Source organism: Camelus ferus, chromosome 22 (genome assembly GCF_009834535.1).
Source record: "Camelus ferus isolate YT-003-E chromosome 22, BCGSAC_Cfer_1.0, whole genome shotgun sequence".
Lineage (NCBI taxonomy): Eukaryota > Metazoa > Chordata > Mammalia > Artiodactyla > Camelidae > Camelus > Camelus ferus.
This window is the reverse complement of record NC_045717.1, coordinates 13312232-13337649: the sequence shown is the minus strand read 5'-3', so window position 1 is coordinate 13337649 and position 25418 is coordinate 13312232. Positions and strand designations below refer to the sequence as shown.

Here is a 25418-nt window from a genome sequence, read left to right as displayed (position 1 = left end):
AAGTAATTCCAGAAGGGGGATGTTCGATGGGGAAAAATAGGAGGATGAAAAGTCCTGTCGAGTGACCCCGAATAAAATCATTTAACCTCTCTGGCCTTACTGTTCAAAGAAACTATGAGTCACAATCTGTTATGGACTGAACTGTGTCCCCCCAAATTCATATGTGACTATATTTGGAAATAGGGCCTTTAAAGAGATAATTAAAGTTAAATGAAACCATAAAAGTGGGACCCTAAACCAAAATGACTGTTGTCCTTATAAGAAGAGCATGAGACACAGGAAGATGTGAGCACAGAGAAAAGCCCACAGGAGGACATAGTGAGGAAGTGGCCACGTGCAAGCCAAGCCAAGACTTTTAGGAGAATCCAAACCTGAACTTCAGCCTCCAGACCTGTGAGAAAACCAATTCCTGTTGTTTAAGGCAGCCAGTCTGCCATACTTTGTGATGACAGCCCTAGCAAACAAACACACAATCTCTGCCCTGAAAATCTGGCAAGGATTTTAGGAAGTTTGAGAAAATAAATGTGAAAATCTTTTGTAAACTATGAAGTTTACTAAAAACAGAAGACACCACTATCTCTTGATGAGAATCATCATACACTTCCACGTGTAACAGAGTCCATGCAGGGAAAATGCTTTACAGAAGAAAAGTTAGATAAGTGGGGGCACCGGGAAGATGGGTGGAGGAGAAGGAGGATGGTCCAGAAGATCGTGTTATGCCCACCTCCAACATAAAGGGTCTTTATTTCCTCTAAATGAGTGCCACCGAGAAACCAGTTAGAACCCAACAGCCGCAACTGCATGGTAGCGAGAAGGACATAACCAGATGTGACCCAGTGCTCATTGTAATATAATTAAGCATTGTGGTTTAGGCCGCCCCATAGGTTTTCCTGGGTGCATCATGGGTTAGGACATGAGCAAAGAAGACAAACATGACTAGCCATTCCAGGGGCAAGAGCTGTCAATCAATCAAAAGGCCGCCTCCATGGGAGAGTAGAAGAGAGAGGGCAAACAAAGACCACTGCTTTTTTCTCCCTTACTTCAGCCGTCCTCCCATTCTTGGAGGTGTACTTTTCCTTTCCTAAATAAATCCTTTAAAACCTTTTGCCACACAACACTCCATCTCATGTCTGAATTCTTATCTTTCGGGCATGACAAGAATGGGGGCCTTTTCCTTCCCCTTTTGGGATAACAGAAAGACTAAAGAAAAACCTATAATACTGGTTTATGTTTGTTAGCTGATTTGTATTGTCAACTCCTCCTGGTTTATGAGGTCTTGTATTTGGCATGTTAGGAGATGAATACCCACTTTAAAGTGAAAACAACTGGAAGACTAACTTATTATTGTAAGAGAAAAAGAGCAAAGACCTTGATAACATTGCTTAGTTTAAATATATTCAGTAATTGATGTCAACAGTGTTGTAATTTATCTATCTCACAGAAGGTTACTTATTTCTACAGATAATAATATCTAACATGTATTGAGTCCTTGCTCTTTCCAAGTATTAGTTCAGTTATTCCTCACAACAAACTTTGACGTAATACTGTTATTATTTCCCCAATTAAATTATGAAAGCATGGAGGGTGGGAGATAGTCACTGGGGAAAATGAGACCCAGACTGTAGTCTGTCCCTTTGTGTCTCAACCAAACCATTGCTTTCTGTTATTATAAATTCCTCTACAGGGCCAGGATTGACAGGAAATGTGTTATAGGAAAATCTGCCTCTATGCCATTTGGCAGTATTACTTATCACATCCACATATTTCCATGCTCACACACACTTATTTATGGTTGTATGATGTAAATATATGTTTATTTCCATTAAAAATAGAAACTTCCATAATGTGCCTGAAGTTTTTATTCTATTTTTTATTCTATTTGAGCTAAATTTATGTATGGCTTACTTCCAACTGAAGCTAGTTTTTTTTTATTGACATATAGTCAGTTTACAATGTGTCAGTTTCTGGTGTACAGCATAATGTTTCAGTCATACTTACGGTGTAAACCTAGATTTTTTTAAGGGCTTCATCAAATCGATACCGTGTTTTATTATACTTTAACTACACCTTGGTACATAAAATGCATGTCTTTATTAATCTTACTCCAACACTTATATAAAGCTCCTAAACCTGACAAGCCAGAATATTTTAAATCAAGAAGAATACTTTGCATAATTTGAAGCTGGAAATGATGAATACAAAGTAGCTATAGCAAACATAAACATTTATAAAGCATGTAGTAGTATTACTTAACATCAATTCAGAGAATTTTAAGCATATGCTAAACACAGAATTTCTGTCCCTTTGTGTTGTTCGCTTCCATTGTAGTCTGTGAGTATTTGACTAGAAGCTTCTATAACAATACAGCTGACTGAATGCAAATTGACTATTGTCATATGAGGACTTAGATTGTTCCAGTAGTCAGATACTTCTTTTTCTCTGCTGGCTCTTTCCTGTCATTATTTAAACATGCACGAGTCTAGCTCATCTTTGAAAAGCAAAATATCTCTCTCAACACCATCTCCACTCTCTGTCCGGGGACTGTATCCCTCACAGTCCAGCTCCCTGCAAGAGTGGTTTACATATTCATGGATGTCACTTTCTATGTTTTTCATACTTCATTTTAGCCTCCTTGCAGCATCAGATACTGGTGCTCACTCTCTCCTTTAAACACTTTTTCTTGATTCCTGTAACATGTCCTGTCCTTCTACATCCCTTCAGAGACCCTTGTTCCCTAGAGTCTCCCCTTAGGCTTCTCTTACCATCTTCAATTGTCCCTAACTCATCTACTTCCAGGACTGAAATCTCCTCATATATTCTGATGAGTCCCAAAGCTATCTATAGCACCAAATGCTTCTCTGGGTACCCACTAGACAACTCCACCTGGAATTTCCTCAAGCATCTCTAGCTCCACATCTTTCCCCATAAACTTGGTCCTTTTCCTGTATTCCTTGATCTCAGCACATTAAAAATAGAATCTCCACTCGACCTTTGGCTGAAACCGGAAATCTGAACATTATTCCTGACTCCTCCTTCATCCTGATCCCCTAATCAATCAAATCTCATCTATCACCACTATCCATCTGCTCAACCTCCTAAGGTCCCCTGAATCCAACTCCTTCTTCCCACTCCTGTGCTCACTCCCTCAGTTCAATCATCTCAATTTTTCCTAGGTTAAGGCAATGACCTCTTACCTGCTCTTTCTGCCTCCACTCTTGGTCCCCTCTCTCCAGTCCTCACACTGATGCCAAGTGATCACTCTAAATCACAAATCCAATTGTGGCATTCTCTTTAAATTCCATGACTGGTTTCCCAAAGCCTATAAAATAAAGTCTAAAATTCCAATAATGGTATATATGGTATTCCTGGTCTTCAGGATAAGCAACTGCTTCCCTCCCCATCTCATTGCTAGACACCCCCTCAACACCCCCCACATTTGAGCCAGACTAATCTATCTTTCATCTGTAAAAATCAACCTTCTTTCTCTTTCCTCTGTGCCTTTGCATACACTGTTGATTTTGTCTAAAATGCCTTTTGTACCAGCCTCTTCACTCGGCCAAACCTTTCAAAACTCAGATCATGAGTTATAGAAAGGCTAAAGAAATAAGGAAAGTGGTGACCTGAAGCAAGGAAGGCCTTCACCAGTTTCAGGCCAACCTAGAGAACAGAAGTTCTGATTTATAAGGCTCCTTATTCTAGCACAACTCAAAGGGACAAAAAAGCTGGATTAGAAAGTGCAAATACTTCATTTCCCAAATCTCAACTCTGTCAAGACTTTTGTGTGTGTCTGTGTGTATAAGTCTGTGTGTATATGTGTGTTCGTGGGCACACACTTTTGTGAGGAAAGTTAGCAGGCTAGCCTCTTCCCATCCCCACCTTCTCCTACCAAAGCAGCAGATCCCAGACATACTTTCAGTGTGGGCTTCAGACTAGAGAAGAGATATGCCTGGAGAATGACACAGCCCATCCTTACAATCCTTCCTTCCTTCACAGAGAACAGGAGCCAACACACCCTGCAGCCCCAAACTGTAACACTGTTAATCTGGGACTACAAAACATAATGGTGTGGCACCTAGAGAGTCCTAAGTAAATACTCATTGAATGGCCAGACAAACAGAAAGTAAATAGGGAACAGGGGCAAACTGTTGACGACTGCTGACATTGGGTCATGAGTTTTAAATGTACCCAAACAAAAACTTTTTTTTAAATGCTGTAAAATCCAAACTCAAGTTACATAAACAGTAAGTATACTTAGTAAACAGTAAATAGTAGTAACTAAACAGGAGGTGTACAAAATATACCTCATTTCTGAAGAAAGTAATACTGTCAGAGCTGTTAGAGGACTAAATAAGATTGTGTATTTAAGTTCAGCTCACAGCCTGGCGCATGGAGAATATAAAACAAATGCAAACTCTTCTCATGACTGGCTGGCTTGGCTTTAAGTCCTGTACTCAACAGAGACTGGCCATTAGACTAGATGCTGGCAAGTGGGAGAGCTCTGCCTAATGTCTCCCAGTGCCTTTGTATAGTAGTGGTTACAAGTGAAGTTTAATTTTTCATGGAATACAGTAACACCTTAATTCACTGGGACTGGTTACTTTATCTGAGGTAGCTAGAATTTCTGAATGGCAAGGTACACCTGACATTATTAATCTGTTTACTATGTATCCTTCTCCCTGCCTCCCCATCACCACCCAAACTATACATAGTTTCTCTGTTATCACAGAAGCTAATGAAGTCTCCAAGAAGCCACTGCCAAGAAAGTTCTCTTCTAAGGCAAAGCAGATGCACTAGAGAACAGCTGAGAGGTGGAGGCTGCTGCAATTAGTAATTCCAAGAAGGATCAGGAAGTAGAGGCCAGGAGACTTAGCTGAGATCCTTTTGATTCTCACTTTTTCAGCCCTCATCACAGTTGGACAAACCTACATCCAAAAGTTGTGGACATTCATCAGGGAGCTTCAACAGAAGGTGAGGTGCAAAGATTCCTCCACTTTCCAGGATGAAAACAGAATCAATTAGGAATTTCCCTAGGAGTCAGGGTAGCATTTGACAAACCACCACTGCTATACCTGCTTGTTATAATTTTTGTGGCTCAAGGCACTTCTATAGTCTACAATGTGGAGAAGAGGATTAAATCTTCCTGTAACTGCCTGGGATTATTGCCCAGTCAAAAGGCCATTATTCTGAGCTGCACTTAATTGTTGACAGAGGAGAAAATTATGAAGATGGCAGCTGAATATATCACTGAGCCTAGAAAATACCCTAGAAGTCAATCATTTACACGATTCCTGATAGAGACTCATTAGTAAACCTACATGTTTTTAAAAGTAAAATCACACTTAATGAAAGGCTCATTTTCTTTCTTTTACAATAGTACATAATTGAGTCTTATGTTTGCACATTTTGCTAATCAGGACTTTTAAATTATTTAAATGATAGTCTGTATTCCAGTATTATGGAATAAAAATAACAGTGGAGGTGAGGGGAAGGAGAAAAGGTAAAAAAATGTCTATTTGACTTGATTTATATTTAATCAATGTTTCCTCAGTGCTACTGAAACCATTTTTTTTTTCATGTGGGAATTTCCAATTTAATAAAAAGAACAGTAAGATCCTAATGTAAGAGAAAACATTTTTATTACATAGATGATGATAAATTAGCTAAAGATGCATGTGAAAATTTTAAGTATAAATGAGGTGTAGAAATTGATACATGCAACTTAGACACATTTATTAGTGTTATATAAACAATTCTAATATTCTGATTCTAGGGTGAGAATAGAAGACTAAGTCTAACAATAGACAAAACAGAATCAAACGTATGTTTAAGCAAGACATTTCAAAAGAAATGTTAGTAATTTAATAATAAAGGCTACCATTTATCAAGTATTCACTGTGCTCTGGGCACAATGCCTACCGCTTCATGTATTTGGCATGATTTAATCCTCTCAAAATCCCAGTGAATAAGGTACTTTAACTTCCTATTTTTAAGAAAAGAAAATGGAAACTGAATGTGGTTAAAAACTTGCTACAAGTCACAGCTAGTTAGTAGCCTATGATTTGAAAATAAGTGAGACTTATCCCAAAGTCTGTATGTTTACATGGTCCACAAGACCACGTATTCCACACCAACAGGAACCAGTATATTTTGTCCTCCACTGGCACATACTATGTGTTCAATAAACATCAGTGAAAGAGTGCATGAACCTATCTGTCTATTCCTCATTTTACTGATAATTCTGTTCTGTTACCAAAGGAGAAACATGTATCTTTGCAAACTCACCCATCATGGTAAAAAGAACTTTTTAAATGTTTCAAATTGCCCGTTTATATTCATTCCCTGAGTTTACTTCCAAGGAGGACCAAGGCCCCTTCACCATTTGAAAGGCGATGCTTTGTCAAACTGACCTGAGGTACTGTTCTGAGGTATTAATTTTTTCTCCCCAGTTTTCCCTCCTCCTTTCTCCCCACAACTCTGCCCCCAATTTCAGGGCTTGGTCCGGTGTCCTTGCCTCGGGGAATCACACAGCAGAGAGGGTAACCAATCTCTCGTATTTTTGCTTTTTTTCAAAGCCCAGAGAGCCACTAACCAGGAAGAGGCCACTGCGGACAGGCACATCAAGGTACCACCCATACCAGCTTCTCTCTCACCGGTCCCCGTGTGGTCTTAGACCCTTCGCATTTGCGACAACAGAGAAGGAAAGAGCGAAGGCGCCCAGGAAGGCTTCGAGCTAAATATTCTCCCCTCTAACGGGGCACAGGCTCACAATCAGAGGTAAAGTTCACGGACAGTAAGCAAAAAGAATAATATTGCTTCACACACGGATCTGCGGCCTGAGGTTCAGTCACCACAGGTAGTCCACCTACACATTCCCCTCAAGAGTCAACCACACACCTCTCCCGGGAAGCCGCTGAGGAACCACCAACTTTTCTATTCCAGCTCTCTCAAAAATCGAATTCAGGAAATTGGTAGACCAAGAATTCACGTAGCCCAACTCCACTCTTTGATAAATTATACGAAAAGCTACAAAGGCAGGGAACAAGGGATTTCCAAAGTCCACACAGAGAAACTTCTGGCAATTTAATAAACCACATCATCAAAACCCACCACCTTAGAAAAAGCCAGGGCTTTAATTTTTTTTTTTTTTTTTTTTAAGTAGGCGCCATACTTTTAGAAAGAGAGGGCAGAACCACTCCAATGAAGAGAACGGAACTGAAACTCACAGTAGGTTCTGGAACAATATTCTAGCCAATCCGCCAGCCAGCAGAGGCCTTACCCGAGCATGGGTTGGTGCACGCTCCGCTTAGCTCCCCCTCCTCTCCAGTGAAGACACTCGGGGAAACCCTCCAATGAGAAGACCCTTAGGGATAGGGGGCGTGGTCTAAAGGGGCGGAGAATTTGACTCAGGGATCGTTAAAAACTGTGCGCTGATTGGCCGGGCTTCTTCCCTCTACGACCAGTCCTCTTTGGCAGCTAGAGCCATCCATCAAAACAATTACACCAATCAGCGGCGAAAGTGCCCACTTCCCGCCCCCCCCACCTCTGCAGGAAAGCCCCGCCCTCCAATATATTACTCAGGAGGCCAGCCGCGGCCCCTTCTGCTCCGAGCTGACCCTGAGGAGGGCAGCGTCGTCTGGGCGGCGCTGCGGAGACCTCCACCCAGGACGGCTCCCCCTCCCCGGGCCTCTCCCCTCTCGCCCGCGAGTCCCCTCGCCTCGTAGGCTTCTCGGATCTAATATCGTGGGGGTGAGGTGAGAGCAGGCCCGGGGAGGGTGGTTACCGCTGAGGAGCTGCAGTCGCCATCAAGGTGAGCTGGGATTGCGGGGCTGACCTCGGGGTGCGGGTAGGGAGCAGGGTTGGGCGGCGCGGGGAAGGGGTAGGTCTCGCGCCCTTGTCCTCGGTTTACGCTCCGCTGCTGTGAGCAACAAGTTCAGGCTAGTCTGAGCCTGGAGGGGCGGGGCCAGGTCCGCCCTCCTGAGATGTCTTAGTCAGGTCCGCCCCGTCCCGGGCACCAGCGCCGGGGCGAAAGAGTAGGGCCCAAAAAGTTAGTGTTTCCACCTCTGCCCACCCCTTCTGTCTCCCAACCCTAAAGAGCCCCTGCCTTCCTGTCTTGTGGTTGTTGGGGGGGGGGGGCCGGGACCGTCCGTGTATCCAGGGCTTAGCCTGTGCCCTGGACATAATAGACGTTCAGTAGTGTCTTAAATTAATGAAATCCCAGGTTCCTCTTGCTGGCTGGATTATCCTCCGCCCCCCATTGCGTGCTCCCATGACACCCCTTAAGCTTCTTTTTCTAACGCCAATAAAAGTTAACAGCTATGCTAAACTCTTTTATTGAATCATCTTGTTTAATCTTTACAGCCATTCAAATAGGCAGACTAGAAATAAGCTCCTTATTATTGTCCAGTGTTTATTAGGCACCTAATATATCTGCTAAGTACATATGTACCTGGGTGCTCTCATTCATTCATACAAGTCTATGAAGTAAGTAATAACCTCATACCCACTTTACAGATCAGGAAATACAGACTAAAAAAAGTTGGCCAACTTGAACAGTTTAAATTGTTCATTAATGTCAGAATTTCAAAGTTTTTGCATGAATATTTGCATTTTTCTTCTTTAAAAAGGCATAGCTCCAGCCCTCTAGGAACTCACAGTTTAGGATATGACCAACTGGTTGGGGAGGCGAAGAGCAGTACACGGCACTTTGCAATGACTTAGTTTCACCAGCAGCATTGAGGGAGGGGAGACTTGTGTTATAAAGCACTTGGCACAACCCAAGGCTGGAAAGGCTGTTCTTTCACTCCTTTCTGGGCTTTGTTCTATATATAGATGATAGAGGTACTGACAACAACTGACTCTCAGAAACTGCTACACCAGCTGAATGCCCTGTTGGAACAGGAGACGAGATGTCAGCCAAAGGTCTGCGGCTTGAGACTGATTGAATCTGCCCACGATAATGGCCTTAGGATGACTGCACGACTAAGGGACTTTGAAGTAAAAGATCTTCTCAGTCTAACTCAGTTCTTTGGCTTTGACACAGAGACGTTTTCTCTAGCTGTGAATTTACTGGACAGATTCCTGTCAAAAATGAAGGTATGTTTAAAGCTGCATTACCCTGAGTATTTCATGGTTCTGCTCAATGTGTTTTGGAGATGGTATTGCTACCTTTGGGCTGATACTCATAATCTTGACCTTTTTTTGTTTTCAACAAGTAACATTATGGTAATTCTATGTACAGCATTGATACTCTTCCTTTAACCAAGAGTAATGCATCATTTATTAGACTTAACTTCTGACATTGAAAAATAGTCTCATATGAAATAATTAATTGCAGAGTTTCCCAAAAGGAGAGTTGGCTGTTGTGTTTAAAAGTCTTGGTAGGTTGGCATTTTCATTTACTTACTGTTGTTTTTAATTTAGAGAAATGTGTTAGGGGCAGAATGCTAGGTTGTGGGTTAAGAATTAGAGTGTATTTCTTTCTTTTTTTTTTTCTTTTTGCTGATGCTGTCAACCACCTGGTCGATAGCATGTATTTCTTAATCTCTATTCATAGATAATAAAGTTCTAATTATTTTAGCCTTATATTTCCTCCAGTCTTGCTTATGCTTGGCATTTTCAGCCTAAGTTTGCATATAGTAGAGAGTATCTTCTAGAGGACTATTTATATATAATTATTCTCTATATTGGATAAGAAAGACTTGTGTGTAGCTTTCAGAGTTTATGAGACTGACACGACCTACTGCATTAACGAGGCACCTTCTTTCAGAGTTTAACTGTTAAAAATACATCTGACTTCTCTGTGCACCTGTAGTCATTGGTACGTAATGAAATATTGTGACAGTTAAAATGAAACTAATCTTTTAGTCCTCAATACCTAACACAATGCATCAGATACAGAAAGAGCTCAATGTTTGCTGAATGGAATGGTTCAAGAAACTTGTTCAACAGACTAATTAAACAACTCTTTAGACACTGTGCAAGCACTACCTTTGACTCTGTAAATGGTGCACAGGTGACTAACGTACATTTGTCCCTTTAGGTATATTACAATTTTAGCGAGAATAACGTTTGCACTGGTAACGTATAGGTAAAGCATAATAAGAAAAATAATTACATTATACCTCAAAAGAGGCACAAATATATTGCTGAAGGGATTCTAAAAGGAGAGAGCACAAATACTAGTAAAGGCTTCTTAAAGTTTCAATTGAGCTGGAACTTAAAGTGGACAGAAATTTGATGGTGATAAATTTTGATTTGTAGACACTTAGAAAATGGTAAATAAGAAAAGATTGGTAGTATATAGAGCTTTTACATAGGGCAGAGTAAACAGTATTTGCCAAAGTATTTTTAAACATTTTACATGTGTTAACTACAAAGAAAACAACCTGTAAAAGCATAACATTCTTGTGCGTAAGCTGTAAGGTATTTCAGTCCTCATTTAAGCCTTTGACCAAGTAACTTATTTGGTCCAACTGGAACACAGTGCTTTCTGCAGTAATTTAAACAAACCAAAATAGGTAAGAATTTTTACGTGCTGAGGCCAAACATAAGGAAACTTAGCCTGTTTACTAAAAAATTAGTTCCAAGTGGGTATGTAGGGTTAATAGGCTACAGTTAAGGTCTGAGTAGATCTTGTTAAGTGCTTCACACATGAGAAATAGACCTCAGAGATACATTTTCAAAATGATGGGTCTGAGTTTTAGATTATCCTTTTTTTTTTTAACTGAAATAAGATAAAGACATGGAATAATAATAAAAGACATGGTCTTTTTAGGTACAGCCCAAGCACCTTGGGTGTGTTGGACTGAGCTGCTTCTATTTGGCTGTAAAATCAATAGAAGAGGAAAGGAATGTCCCATTGGCAACTGACTTGATCCGAATAAGCCAGTATAGGTTCACGGTTTCAGACTTGATGAGAATGGAAAAGATTGTGTTGGAGAAGGTGTGTTGGAAAGTCAAAGCTACGACTGCCTTTCAATTTCTACAACTCTATTACTCACTCATTCAAGAGAATTTGCCACATGAAAGGTATGTGATCTTTGTTCTTAACAAAGGAGATTTGAAGTTGGAATGGTATTGTCTGGATTTTACGTAAAATCAATACACTGGGAGAATTCCAATCAAAATAAGTAAAATGACAACCGCAGCTCTGAGTTTGACTTCACTCTTCAGCAGAAGTGAGAAAACTTTCATCAATAGCTTCTTGAAGTCGATGAAGGCTAATTCTTAAGACTAAGGGACATTTCAGCTTTTTAAAAATTATGTTTTCCATTTATAGAGTAGTTATAGAATCTAATAGGTAAGTATGTAACACAGATTTATGGAAAAAGGAACTTTAGATTCAAGAATGGATTAAAATGAAATGAAAAGAAACGTTGATAGCTGTGGGCCTGATACTTTACTGTTTTTGCCCAAATTATTTAAAATTCATGTATGGTATCCTTAACATGTTCATGTCTCTGAAGGAAGGGAAATTCTTTACTTCAGATAATTCATTTTCTATGTTAAGTGTGCATAAACATCACTTTAAAATTGACTTATTTTTGAAAAAATAAAAAAACCAAAATTGACTTATTTTTCTATAATTTTGGCTAGATGTAAAATTATCTACATAAAATTATTCTCATTTTCTTTTTAAAGGAAGATCAGCCTTAATTTTGAAAGACTGGAAGCTCAACTTAAGGCATGCTACTGCAGGATCATATTTTCTAAAGCAAAGGTAAATATTTTATAAAGATTAAACCTATTTATACACCTATTCTTATGTTCAACATTTACTTAAAATTTATCTCTTTCAGCCATCTGTGTTGGCATTGTCTATCATTGCATTGGAAATCCAAGCACAGAAGTGTGTAGAGTTAACGGAAAGAGTAGAACATCTTCAGAAACATTCCAAGGTATGTCAGAGTCATAGCCCAAATCCTGTTAACAGCTGTGAAAGAAACTACACTTGTTCCTGAAGTAAAATGAGATGTACCATGTGTTGACATGAAACTTAAGTAGCTTATCCTCAAAACTTTGACAAGGAAAGACACGTTGATAAGATTGCAATTACTACTGTAATTAAATACCTGCAGGACTTTTAAGTAATATATTTTTAAAATTTATGCACAGATAAATGGCAGAGATTTGACTTTCTGGCAAGAGCTCGTATCCAAGTGTTTAACTGAATATGCATCAAACAAGTGTTCCAAACCAAATGTTCAGAAGTTGAAATGGATTGTTTCTGGGCGGACTGCACGGCAACTGAAGCATAGTTACTACAGAATAACCCACCTTCCAACAATTCCTGAAATGGGCCCTTAATTGGTAAATTTGTTTAGTTATTCTCCATGTAGAAAAAAAACTTTCTAATGCTATAATTGTCTTCTACAATTCAAGAATTTAAATCTGAATTATTTTCAAAATAAACAAATGGAGTTGGAATAGCAAAGGGGAAAATGACTTCACTGATCTAGTCAGCTAATATTTGAGGGCATTTACTGTATTCAAGGTACAGTAAGAGTAAGGAATTCCTAAGAGTAAGGAATTATCTAACCTTAGATATATATATGTTAGCCATTTCATTAAATTAACAGCTTAGAAAGCAGCATCCTCCTTCATAATCTGAACTTTAAAAGTAGCACTAAAATGGTATTTTTTTTAATTGCACATCATTTTGCTGTATGTAGACTCGAGCTTTGGCTCATTTAAAGTTACACAAGCCTAAGTAAGAGAACAGGACCAAAAGTTTGAACCACACATGAATTAATTTGAGACTGTTAGCTTATTAGCAAAATCAGCATGAACTTGGATGTTGTACTTAAAAAGTAAGTTATGACAGATGGTTGCCTCTACATTGGGTGTCTGGAAACTGCCAGAGTGTCTCAACACGATAGCTGTATATCATTGCTACAGAAGTTGGAACACTGGAAAGTAGTTACATGCATAAGAAATATAAACCTTGTCCTTAATGTATGACATACATTCTTGCCATCTAAATTTAACTCAGTGTTGATTTAACTTCTTTCCAACTCAAAACTAAGTGTTAACATTGAACACATCTACGTAAGACATGATTAAGAATCTTAGATATGAACAGTTGATTTTTAACAGGTAGTAATATTTGTGTTTGGCAAACTTCTGATAACTTGATTTTTTGTTTGTTAAATAGGATTATTACAGCAACAAAAAAAAACACTTCTCTGAAGTCTTTCTCCACAATCCTGAGCTGTGGATTCCATAGTTATAATGGATTTAAGCTGTGAAGCCTCAAAACATCACAACTAGATTAGCATTGATGTTCTCAGATTTGGGAAAACTGCCTAATTACCATTACCCTATAGTGGAATTACTCAAATTTGAATTCACCTGTGAAGCATACAAATCAAAGCTAACAGCATAAATGTGAAGTGCTGACAAGCTTGGGAAGGTAAACTGTGAATCTTCATTTCTAACATTGATCCAGCTTTCTCTGTTGGGTCAATATATTGTATTTAGGTGGTCTTAAAAATGGCTGCTTAATTCAAACGAGGAGGTTTGCATGAAAACCAGTATTACACAAATGCACTTTTAAGGTGTAACAAGGGTCACTATTCTAGGCAGTGAAAATGGTTTCTTGGCACCCATAATGCAAGTAAAATAGATAATCCAGAGATGTGGACTTCATTGGTATATGGGAATCACATTTAAATTGGAGGATATTTTATATAAAGCAAAACTACAGACCTAGTAATTTTGGCATATTATGTTATCTTTAATATTTTTCTAGAAACCAGGTTATGTTTGTATCTGTGATAAAAGTTTTATACAAAATTTACTGCCTCAATCTAGTCCCATCAAGAAAATTCAGCTTTATTGTAGTAGTAACTCAAAATAAATTAGCATCATTGTGAAAACTTTCTGCTTTAACACTCCAGAAGTTTTTACTAAGGACTGTTTTTATAAAATTGTCATTGCTTCTAATTTAAATTTTGCTTAAAAGGAAGAGAATACACTTTCACTAATTGACCCTACTGTGCCAAAAGAGTTTTAAGAAAAGTAGGCATCTTCATAATAAGGTCGCTGAGGTAGTTCAGGATTTCAGTGACTAAGGAGAGCTACAGTGTTAAAGTGTTGTCAACGGTTACTCAATTCGGTGTGTATCCTGAGTCTGTCCAGGATGGCTGTACCCAATTTTGACATCACATTATGGGTAGATACAGACTGGAAAATAAACCAAAGAACTGCAATGTATCTTATACTTCTGTAAACCATGTTTTATGGATAACTTTTCAGTTTTCCCAAAAGACTGATAAATTTCAATATTTTGAATACATCAGTGTTAATTTTGAGGTGGCAGAGGTAACCTAACCAACTACCATTATGTTTTGGTACTAAGGGATATACCTTTCAATAAAGTTACTGAAATGCATTCCTTTGCTGAGTGGTTTTCTGTTTGCTTCTCTTCTAACTTAATTAGCTACTTTGGCAATGTGATAATGGAACCACAAGAAAGAGCTATCTCGTCACTGTATTTAAATTTAGCTCTCAAGTCAGATGCATGGTAGAAGAAACAAAATCTCTTATAAAAGTATGGCTAGTACCTAACTGACACTTTCCTTCCTATTTTTAAAGATAGGCACAAGATGATGACAAGTAAATATGCTTAATTTGTATTAAAAAGTTGTTGTTTATGCACTGTTGGTTACTTTTCTTATTTAGATTCAACACTACTATGGCTATCCTTACTATAAATTCACCCTTCGATTCAGCCCACGAAAAGTTGTGTGCAACCCTCTTCCCTAATTAAACAGCCTTCCAGCAGGTGGTTGATAATGACAGGTAACTGCCAAGTATTGTGCTAGTCTGCTTAGATCACTTGTTAATTATTATTGGAACTGAAACAACGTATGATTTTGAACTGTTCATGTTTAACTAAACAAGACATCTTATAAAGTAGACACTGCAAGGAATTAATGATGAAAGAAAAACTTTTATAAAAGAAGGTTCCTTTTGCACTTGACTCAAATTAGATATATTTAATAATCCCTCTTTTCAAAAGTACTGTTTTTAAAAAAGGGCATCTGCACCTTCCATGTATTTCAAATTTTGTGACATACTATCTGAAAACAAACATTTCTGATCTAGTATTTGTGATTAGCAATGACAGTTGTTACTGTCAGGTGCTAGTGTCAGATGTTGTATATGAATCACCTCATGTATGTAATCCTCCAAACTGAATGAGGTTATCCCAGTTTACAAAAGAACCAGAGCCACAGAGTAGGTATGGGACTAGCCCAAGGTCTCATACCTGTACTTGGAAGTGAAGACAAAACTGAGAGCACTGAAAGGAGAAATGGACAAGGCTTCAAGCAATAAAATTGATAAACCTCTAGCAAGACTAACAAAAAAAGAAATGACCAATTTTAGGAATGAGATACCACTACAGAATCTAAAGATACTGAAAGGACACTACCTTTTTTACTACCACAAACAACTCTACACATAATTAGATGAATCAATTCCGTGAAAGACATGAACTACGAAAACTTAAAATTAGATAACCTAAATAAACGTACTATTTTAAAAAATTCAACACATTGTTTAGAATCTTACTGGAAAACCCTATAAATCATTTAAAGAAGACCTAGCACAAATTCTACAAATCTTTCCCAGAAATTAGAAGAATCACTTCTCAATTCATTTTATAAGGCCAGCATTAACCTGATACCAAACCTAGATAAATATAAATTTTTTTTTTAATTTTTAAAAGCTATTGACCAATATCCCAAATGAACACATAAAAATCAACAAACAAGTTCAGATATATAAAATGAATAATACAACATGACCAGGTTTAGGATTGGGGGGAGATGTAAGCTGGTTTAAAATTAGAAAATCAATATAGCCCACCATTTTAACAATCTAAAGGAAAAAAAGATCAAATCAATTGATACCAGAAAAAGCATCGTCTATCTGATAAGGGACTTATGTCCAGAATACACAAAGACTCTTAGATCTCAAAGATAAATAACCCTTTAAAAAATGGACCAAAAATTTAAATAAACATTTCTCCAAGGAAGATACACAAATCATCAATCAGTACAAGAAAAGATGCTTAATACAATTAGCCATCTGAGAAATCACAACCACAATGTGATACCATTTCACATTCACCAGAATGGCTAGAATCAGAAGGTCATGTAAGTGTTCGCAGAAACGTGGAGAAATTAGAGCTCTCACACACTGCTGGTGGGAATGCAAAACGGTGTAGCCACTTTGGAAAAGAATTTAGCAGTTCCTCAAATGATTAAACAGAGTTTTCATAAAACCTGAAGTTCCGCTGCTGGGTAAGAAGCGAAAATATATATGCACATAAAAATTTGTACTTGAATGTTTATAGCAGAATTATGCATAGTAGCTAAAGGTGGAAACCTCCAAGATGTCCATCAACTGATACACGGACAAATATGTGTAAGTCATACAATGGATTGTTCAGCCAAACAAAAAGAATGAAGTACATACTAAAACATGGATGAACCTCTAAAACATCATGTGAAGTGAGCCAGAAACAAAAGACCACATGACTTCATTTGTATGAAATAAACCAGAACAGAAATACATGGAAAGTAAATAAGCAGTTGCTTGACGGGATTATGGGGACAGTGATAGCTGAAAGGTACGGGATTTGTTTGTTTGTTTTTTTCAGGTGATGAAAATGACAGTTGACTATGATGGTGGTTGAGTATTATGTGACTATACTAAAAACCACTAACATACACTGATTTTAAATAAGTAAAGTGTACGGTATGTGAATTATATATCAACAACCTATTTTTTAAAAAAGATTACGTATGATTCCATTTATATGATATTCTTTTAAAAAAAAAAAACAAACAAAACTACAGAGACAGAGACTAAACCAGTGGTTTCCAGAGTTTGAGGCTAGGAGTAGGGTGTGACTAGAAAGAGCGTGAAGGAGTTCTTGTGGTGACTGACCTATTCAATCTACTAATTTTGGAGGAGTTTATACCTATCTCTACGTAAGTTAAAATTCACAAAACTACAAACAAAAAAAAGTGAATTTTACTTTATGTTTATTCAAAATTCAAAAAATTTTTAATGTCAAGAAGAGAAGCCAATTAAAAGAAAAATGCCTCTTCCCCAACAATTCATTCCTAAAGTTATTGAGTAAAATGAACATAGGCATCTTGCCAAAGGGTGTGGCTGGGCTGCAGTGGCCCAGAGCAGGGTGTTAGGATCCCAGCAGGTGAGGGGGGTAACTGACTGGCACAGGGTGTTGGAGCCTGAGCAGAGTGAGAAAGACACTCATATGGGAAGATGATCTAGATTAGGGAACCCAATATATTAAGGATGTAAGAATCAGGTATCTCACTATTGCTGAAAGGAATTATATAGAAAGGAAGAGAGCAAAAATGAACCCCAAAGGTTTAGAAAGTTTAAATGTTAACTCACGGCTTTCAATATACATACAGACATAAAAATAAATATAGATGTAAACGTAGGCATAATATGCAGCAATTGCTCACTAGCACATAGAACCTGGCTTCTAAATACCAATCTCCAGTAAAAACAACCAGGGCTTCTTATAAAAATGGCTGATTCCTGGGCTAGGGAAGGGAAAACATAAGTCTGGTATATCATGTGCCACAGAATAAGAAATTGCTCAAATATGATGGGGACATGTCAAAAGGGCCTAGAAGCCACCTAGCATGGTCTTCTACTGGTCAAATCTAGAAAAATGTTGAGGATCAGAGTAATGGGAATAACAGATTTTAACCCACTGAATAAAGAAGTCATGAGTGTACATATATACATATATATACATAAAAATTGAAAGTTTGGTGAGAAACAAGGCAGTACTTGGAAACTACATCACACAAAATACTTAATTGCAAACATTAAAAAAAAATAGCTTTACAGTGAGGAAGACTGGCAGGCACCACTTAATCAGTGATCGAAGTATAGCTGACCCTCAGTATCCACAGGGTATTGTTCCCAGGATCCCCCTTGGATATCAAAATCCAGAGATGCTCAGTAACATGACATGGTATTTGCTTATATCTATGCGCATCCCCCTGAATAAACTAAATCATCTCCAGGTTACTTCTAACGCCTAATACAACGTAAATACTATGTAAACAGTTGTAAACACAATGTAAACCTATGTAAATAGTTGCCAGTGCATAGCAAACTCAAATTTTGCTTTTTGGAACTTTTTGGATTTTTTTTTTTTTAACTATTTTCCACCTTCTGTTGAATCAGTATTTGAAACCCATGGATATGGCAAGCCAACTGTAAACACTATCAGAAAAAGGACAAACTGAAACTAATAACTCATGATTGGATGCAGTAAGAACACAGCATCACTTCTATAAGAGTCCTGCCGAAGATTCATAACCTGAATCTAATCATGAAGAAAAACCAGATGAAACTCAAAATGAGAGATGTACAAAACTAGGCTATAATCTTCAAGTGCCAAGGTTGTAAAAGTCAGAGTGAAAATGGGGACGTGTTCCGGTTTGGAGCAAACTAAAGACACCTGGTACCTAAAAGCAAGGCATGATTCTGACTGGATCCTTTTGCCATCAAGGACATTACTGGGACAATCAATTAAACATGAATGGAATGAAGGTCCAAGGATTCGGTGGTCATGTGTCAGTGCTAACTTCCTGATTTTAATGGTTGTGTTGTAGTTATGTAGAATCATGTGCTTTGAAGGAAATATACACTAAGGTACCCAGAGATGATGGGGCACCATGTCACCAACTTGCACACAAACCCGAGGACTCAGGAAGAAAACAATTCTGTCTTTTATGTGTAAATTTTCTATATACATTTCAGATTGTTTAAGACATTTAAATTAAAAAGGACTTAAGAAGGATGAAATAAAATTTCAAGATAATTCTTACCTATATGCCCAAATCACTAAAGATCAAAATGATATCACTGACATAATCATTGACTGTAATCTTTTGTCACTAACAAGGAATTCACCCAATAACCACATTCACTTCATCACTTCTGTTTTGTATTCATCTGGTCCAAGTGTTAGGTATTTTTCAGTTTCTTGACATAAAGTCATTCCTCAAGGAATAATATGCTAACTCAGACATTTTTTAAAAAAATTTTTTCAGTAAATTACTCAGAATATCAGGGGGGAGGTACAGCTCAAGTGGTAGAGTGCATGCTTAGCAAGCATGAGGTCCTGGTTATATCCCCAGTACCTCCCCCAAGAATAAATAAATATACCTAATTACCTGCCTCCACCAAAAAACAAAAACAAAAACAAAAACAAAAAACCTAAAATTACTCAGAATATATCTGCAGATTATTTTTTCCTTTCTGAAAAATTTTTTCATTAATACAAGTTCTTTGTGTGAATTGGTACACTTAGACAAAGGGGTACACAATTCCTATTTAGAAAAGTTTATTGAACATTATTCCTGCATCACACTTATTGAAAGAAAAACTTAATTTTCCCTGAAGGCACCCTGTCATTTCACAGTGATCTAAACCCTAATGTTTTTCATATTAAAAATACAGGTTAAATATGAAATTAGTAAAATGCAGCATATAAAACTTCATGCTGAGCAAAAAACAAGTCAAAAAAAGTTACCGTGTATCAGTTGGAGTTCCCACAAGTTATTTAAGATGTTTCCTATGTAAATCATATTTGAATGCAATTATTAGAGCCATGTTTAAATATATTTTGCAATTTGTTAACTGTAGGCATCCACAGTTTTCTTCCATCACATAATCTATTCCTTTGATTAAGCTGGCAACATCTGCTAGAATCCACAAAATGCAGCAAGAAAATTGTGATTATTTCTCAAGATTTGAGAAATCTGGTCCACCTTTACTGTAGTTTCCTGAGATTTCTGCTCCACTGAAGTCAAAACCAGGATTCTAAAAGATACGAAAAAAATTATAAAATAAAGTTTATAAGGAAAAATATAAGTAACCCAAAAGGAAAACAGTAAAAAGATATAAACTGGCAATTGACAAAAAAAGGAAATCTAAATGGCCAATAAACATGGGAAAAGATATCAAACTTCACTGTAATCACCAAAATGGAACTTGAAACTATGTGGTGTTTTTTTCAATTTTCAGATTTACAAATATTTAGAAGATCAATATGTATATTACAGTGTTGACATACAGTGATATATATATACGGTGTATATTACAGTATAAACATATACTTTAGTATCAGTGTATAAAGATTTTAATAACTAACATTTTTTGAGAGCTTATTACATGCCAGCCAAGATTCTAAGAGCTATAGATATATATTAAAATATTTAATCCTCACAACAATCCTCTATAGTAAGTACTACCCCAGGTTTTAATCTTTTTAGAGGCATTTCATTTATTCAACAAACATCTATTGACTTCCTACTGTTCAGAAGACACCATGAGAAGCATGTGGAATTTAAGAGTGAACAAAACAGACAAAGATCCTTATTCTGGTGGAGCTTGCATTCTAACAGTAGGAGACAAATAATAAGCCCTAAGTTATGTAATGCAGGGGCCAGCACAGTTCCCTGTAAAAAGCAAGGCAGTAAGTACTTCAGGCTCTGAAAGCCATGTAGCCTCTGTCGTAACTACTTAATTCTGCTTGCTGCTACATAACAGACAACGCACAAACAAAAGACAAAGCTGTGTCCGCGTAAAACCTTCCTTCAAAAACAGGCAGTGGGGCCACAGCTTGCCAGCCCATGATCTAGTGTGTTAAATGCTGGTAAGTGCTATGGAGAAAAAGAAGAAAAAGAAGAAGAGAAAGAAAAGTAGGCCACAGTAAGGGAAATGAAGCTTAGAGTTTTTTAAATAGGATGATTAAGGTCAAAGCATGCTTCATTGAGAAATGACCTGAAAACAGTGAAAAGTTAGCTAAGCTTTGGAAGAGCATTGCAGTCAAAAGGACAGAGAAAGAATGGCCTGGCAGGTTTAAGGAACAGCAAAAAGGCCATAATGTGGCTAGAGCAGAATGGGGGGTGGGGGGAGCAGCAGTAGGAGAGGAGGGCAGAGAGATCATGGGACCAGATCAGCTGGGGCCTTGTATAGGACTTTGTCTTCTACTTGAGTGAAAGAGTTCTGAGAAGAAAAGTGATGTAATCTGACATGCATTGTAAAAGGACTGCTCTGTTATTCTGAAAAGACTGTAGGCTTGGCAAGGGTAGAAGTAAAGAGAACAGTCAGAAGATTACTAGCGTAATCTAGGCAAAACATTAGAGGTGGTCCAGATGACAGTGGTGGCGGAGTTGGTGGTGATGTGTAGTCAAATTCTGAATATATCCGGAAGGTTGTGCCAGGGAGATTTCCTGACAAACTGGATAGGGTGTGAGAGAGAGAGAATAATGATGGACGATTCTCCAATTTTTTTTTTTTTTTTTTTTTTGGTTTGAACAAAGAGTTTCCATTAACTGAGATGAGAAGACTGGAGGTAGAACAGTTGAGGGAAGGAAATCAGGGCATTCACACTGGACATGTCGAGTTTGATATGTCTGTTAGGCAGCTAAGTGAATGTGTTAAATAGGCAGTTGGATATGTGAGTCCAACATTCAGGTGAAAAGTCCAAGCTAGGGATACACATTTGGGAATTACCATCATATAGATGGAAATTATCCATCAAAACTTTAACAATACTTTGATCCAGAAATAATTCTCCTAGATATCTATCTTAAAGGAATGTTTGAATAGTTTCAGAGATAAAGGCACAAACTTCGTTTGAAATAGACACAAAGAAATCTAAATCTCATCAAAGGGGAATAGCTAAATAAATAATTACAATACAATGAAACTAGGAAATACTCTGAAGCAGTTAAAAGGAATGAATTTTATCTGTAAGTACCAGTAGGGAAAGAGACCCAACACATTAAATGGAAAAGCAACATGAACATTACACACAGTAATCCTCCATTTATGTTAAAAATAAAACAATCCAGCCAATCTACTGATGAGATGAGAATGAGACAGGCATAGGATGGAAGACATTGATTAAAGGGCCTTACACTTTTTTACATAATGTAAGTCTGCATTGATTGAATTTTTATGAGTTTATTCATGCATTACTGATGTACACTAAATAGATTTAAACTTAAGACATCGTAGCAGTACAAATAAATTCCTCCCAAGGGTGGGGAATCAAATCCATACACAGAAAGGCCAGTCACTTTTCTAATCATTTAACTTAAAATATTCCTCTGAAGAGTTTTTATTTTTTTAAAACCACATTTGAGTTTTAGTTTCAAATAATAATTATCCTATGATTTACAGACGTTTAACTACACATATTCATTCATCTGACTTACTTCTTTCTGGAATCTCTCTAATGTAAGTTTTCTCTGCATTTGGTCTTGCACCCAAGGATCAGCTGCATATTCAGATTCTAGAAGAGAAGTCCAACAATTTGCTGCATCTCTCTTTGTCTTTGTGAGAACAATACGGACCATTTTTCTATCCTCTAAACAAACAAAAATCACAAAGAAATTAGAGTTCATCATTAGTTTATATTTTCAAAAATCATTAGGTAATCTTGATATACAATTGCTTTCAATATGTTTCTATTACTGTAACTTTCAGAGCTGCAAAGACAAAGGACTTAGTACAACAGAGGGGAAACATACTATGTTCCAAGACAAAATTAATTTTTAAAAAGATTCTAAGAAAAATAATAGATCACCCTTACCCAAAGTCCATGTTCCTTCATCAGCTATTGTAGAATCAAAGAGTTTGCCCTGAAAAATAAACATATGAAGTACTAAAAAATATAGAGATTTCATTAATTTTTATAATGCTTTCATGATTCAAGACTTAGCTAATTTCCTATCTAATCCACATACAATTGCCTAATTAGTTTAGAAAGGGGAGATCAAACTTAATACTACTTCAACACATTGATAGGTATTCATCCCTAAATTCTCACCTAGCGAGTGAGACAGAACCTAGTTTATTTATACTACTTGGTATATTTACTATAACAAAGAACACAGTGCTCTCTACAGAAAGATCAGGGCTCTTTTTTATAAGATGAAGAAATACTTCTGATCACTGATTGGCCATATGTGAAATTAATATCTGAAATGTTTTAACTTTACCAATTATAATAAGCTACAAGAAGAGGTCTCCTGCTGATATTTAGAAGAAATGGTGTCTTTAAAATAAACTTTTAAAAACTGGCTCAATCTCTTTGCAAGGCAATTTAACACTAAAAAATATTTTAAAGCACATACTGTAGATCTGATATCAGATTAGTTGTGACTAATTATTCAGAAATTCGTTTTAAGAAAGAACTAAGAAAAGGAAAAGTTTAAAAGATAATGCACCTGCTAAAATTCATTTTGATTTTTTCCTACTTACTAAATTTAAGCTTTAGAAAATTAAAATATCACATTAAAAAAAAGAAAACATATTTTTAAAAATATGTCAATACCAGTGGAAAAAAACTCCTACTGGCATAAATGCGTGCCAAAAATCCTAGAGTTAGTTATTGCTAAATTACCGTAGCTACTGTAATTACTAAGGTAAATTTGACTATAATCTCAAAATCACTGTTCAGTAAACTACGAATTACACAACTATACAGAAAGGTTAAGATGCAAGCTAACATAAATCAGTATCTTTCACATGAATCTTCCTTTTCTCTGAGGCACTCAAAACACTTCCATATAAAATAATAACAGCTAACATGTAGTGTGACCTTATTAAATACCAGGTACTACCTGCTCTAAGTTCTTCACTCACATGGATACCACGCTATGCTCAGAACAATCCTATGAGAAAGGTACTATAAATTACCCTACTTTGTGGATGAAGGCTTAGACACTGAACAATCTCTGGCCCAAGGTTACAGAACTAGAGAAACGACAAAGGTAGGTATCCTACCAAGTAATCTCCCTTCACCGTTACACAACACTGGTATCAAATATCTCGAGCATCTAATCTGAGAAAGGAATCTAACTTGAACTTCACTGAATTTAACTATAGTTTTTAACAAGGAAAAAATGGGTACCATCAGATACAAAGAGTACTGATGAGAATAAAAGGTATAGCACAATTACTTACTTCACCTCTTGACCATCTGCTTAACCACTCCACAAATATGCAGCATTTTTCTAATTTTAGATGAGAAAATAAATCACCTGACAATACATCCAAATCCTCATCTCGACATCCTTATCCTTAATTTTCATCTTTGCTTTTCTATAACTGCCTAAATACTTACTAGTTTAGTTGTATTATGCCTCCACACAACAACGTAACCTCTCTGAGTGAGGGAATACTATCTTTGACTGCTGTCCTCCCAGAACCTAGATCAGTGCCTGGAAGAAAGTATATGTAGTTAAAGTATCTCTTTAACGATCCAGTTAACCTGTTCTCAGTTGAAGACCCTCAGAGGAACAAAAGAAGCATCTTCATTTGGCTTAAAAACAAAGCCAGGGAGATGGGCTCCTCAAATTCCCACCTCAATCGGGACTGGCCGAGGGTGGGGGCTCCGACCAGACCAAAACCAGGGCAATTTTATCCTTCTTTCGGCCAGCCAGAGGAGCCGAACCGCCTTCCAACAGCCTTTCCACAGAAACCAAGAACTTTATAACTCGGAGCTCTGGCGGGGGAGGGGGTGGGAAGGAAGGGCCGAGAAGAAACTGAGTACAAGCCCCGACCTGCCGCTACCTTGAGGATCTCGCGGCCACCCACGGCCAGCGACACATGCCGGCTCTGCAGGCCGCACTGGATATCCTGGGCGCGAGTGCCTGGCGGCACCTGAACTTCAATGAACACCTCCTCCAAGGTCTGGTACCACTGGCCCCACGGCGTCCCGCACGGAACCACCCCACTGCGCTCCTCAAACGGGGCTGACATACTCCACTTCGCCTCCCGGCTGCGGTGGCACCGAGCGAGCCGAGCGCACGCGCGGAATCTCCGCGCTCAGGCCACCCTCTGTCCTCTTCGTTCGGGTCACTGCACATGCGCAGCAAAGTCATCTGCTGTCTCCGCTTGTTTTTCACTTTCAGTGGCCATTTAGGACAGACACTGGCAGGATTCAGGTTGAAAGAACTGAAATCCAGAAGCGTTTACATCCAAAGAACGATGGGAAACGGTTGGAACCTGTGAAGCTAGAACTCACTACACCGTCACCAATATGACGTCAAAAGCGACTGAAAATTCTCTGGTGTGAACTGCGCTTGCGCAAAGGCTGCTCGTGCATAGTTACAATTGAGTAACGCCAGTAGTGATTGGACCAGTTGGGTAGGATTGGGGGAGGGAGGAGATAATAGTAACCTCCTATTGGATGAGAACCTAAACTAACAGGCAACCTAATTGGTCGCGGCGAAAGCCGAGTACGCATGCTCTTTGGATGTTCCCATCCTGGATTGGTGTGCCTAAGGTTTTGGTTTTCCGATTGGCTAACATCGAGTGGGCGGGGAAAAAGC

The 25418-nt window shown here is 37.8% G+C and overlaps 2 protein-coding genes across 3 annotated transcripts; one reads left to right on the top strand and one right to left on the bottom strand.

Annotated features, from left to right (window-relative positions):
* The first annotated feature begins 7585 nt into the window (after window positions 1-7585).
* On the top strand, window positions 7586-14392 carry CCNG1 (cyclin G1). The gene is made up of 7 exons (XM_032465141.1): window positions 7586-7807; window positions 8830-9093; window positions 10775-11028; window positions 11641-11719; window positions 11799-11897; window positions 12115-12309; window positions 13154-14392. The coding sequence occupies exons 2-6, from the start codon at window positions 8830-8832 to the stop codon at window positions 12304-12306; spliced, it is 888 nt and encodes a 295-aa protein (XP_032321032.1). The 5' UTR covers window positions 7586-7807; the 3' UTR covers window positions 12307-12309; window positions 13154-14392.
* Window positions 14393-19394: 5002 nt separating this feature from the next.
* On the bottom strand, window positions 19395-25153 carry NUDCD2 (NudC domain containing 2). 2 transcript variants are annotated; one of them, XM_032465142.1, is made up of 4 exons: window positions 24849-25153; window positions 22673-22721; window positions 22296-22447; window positions 19395-19890 (listed from the first exon to the last, which is right to left on the bottom strand). In XM_032465142.1, exons 1-4 carry the CDS (start codon window positions 24966-24968, stop codon window positions 19807-19809), a joined length of 405 nt encoding a protein of 134 aa, XP_032321033.1. In that variant the 5' UTR covers window positions 24969-25153; the 3' UTR covers window positions 19395-19806. The 2 variants fall into 2 exon arrangements, with proteins under 2 accessions (XP_032321033.1, XP_006195005.1); XM_006194943.3 differs by having other exon boundaries at window positions 24658-25148.
* Between the last annotated feature and the right edge of the window lie 265 nt (window positions 25154-25418).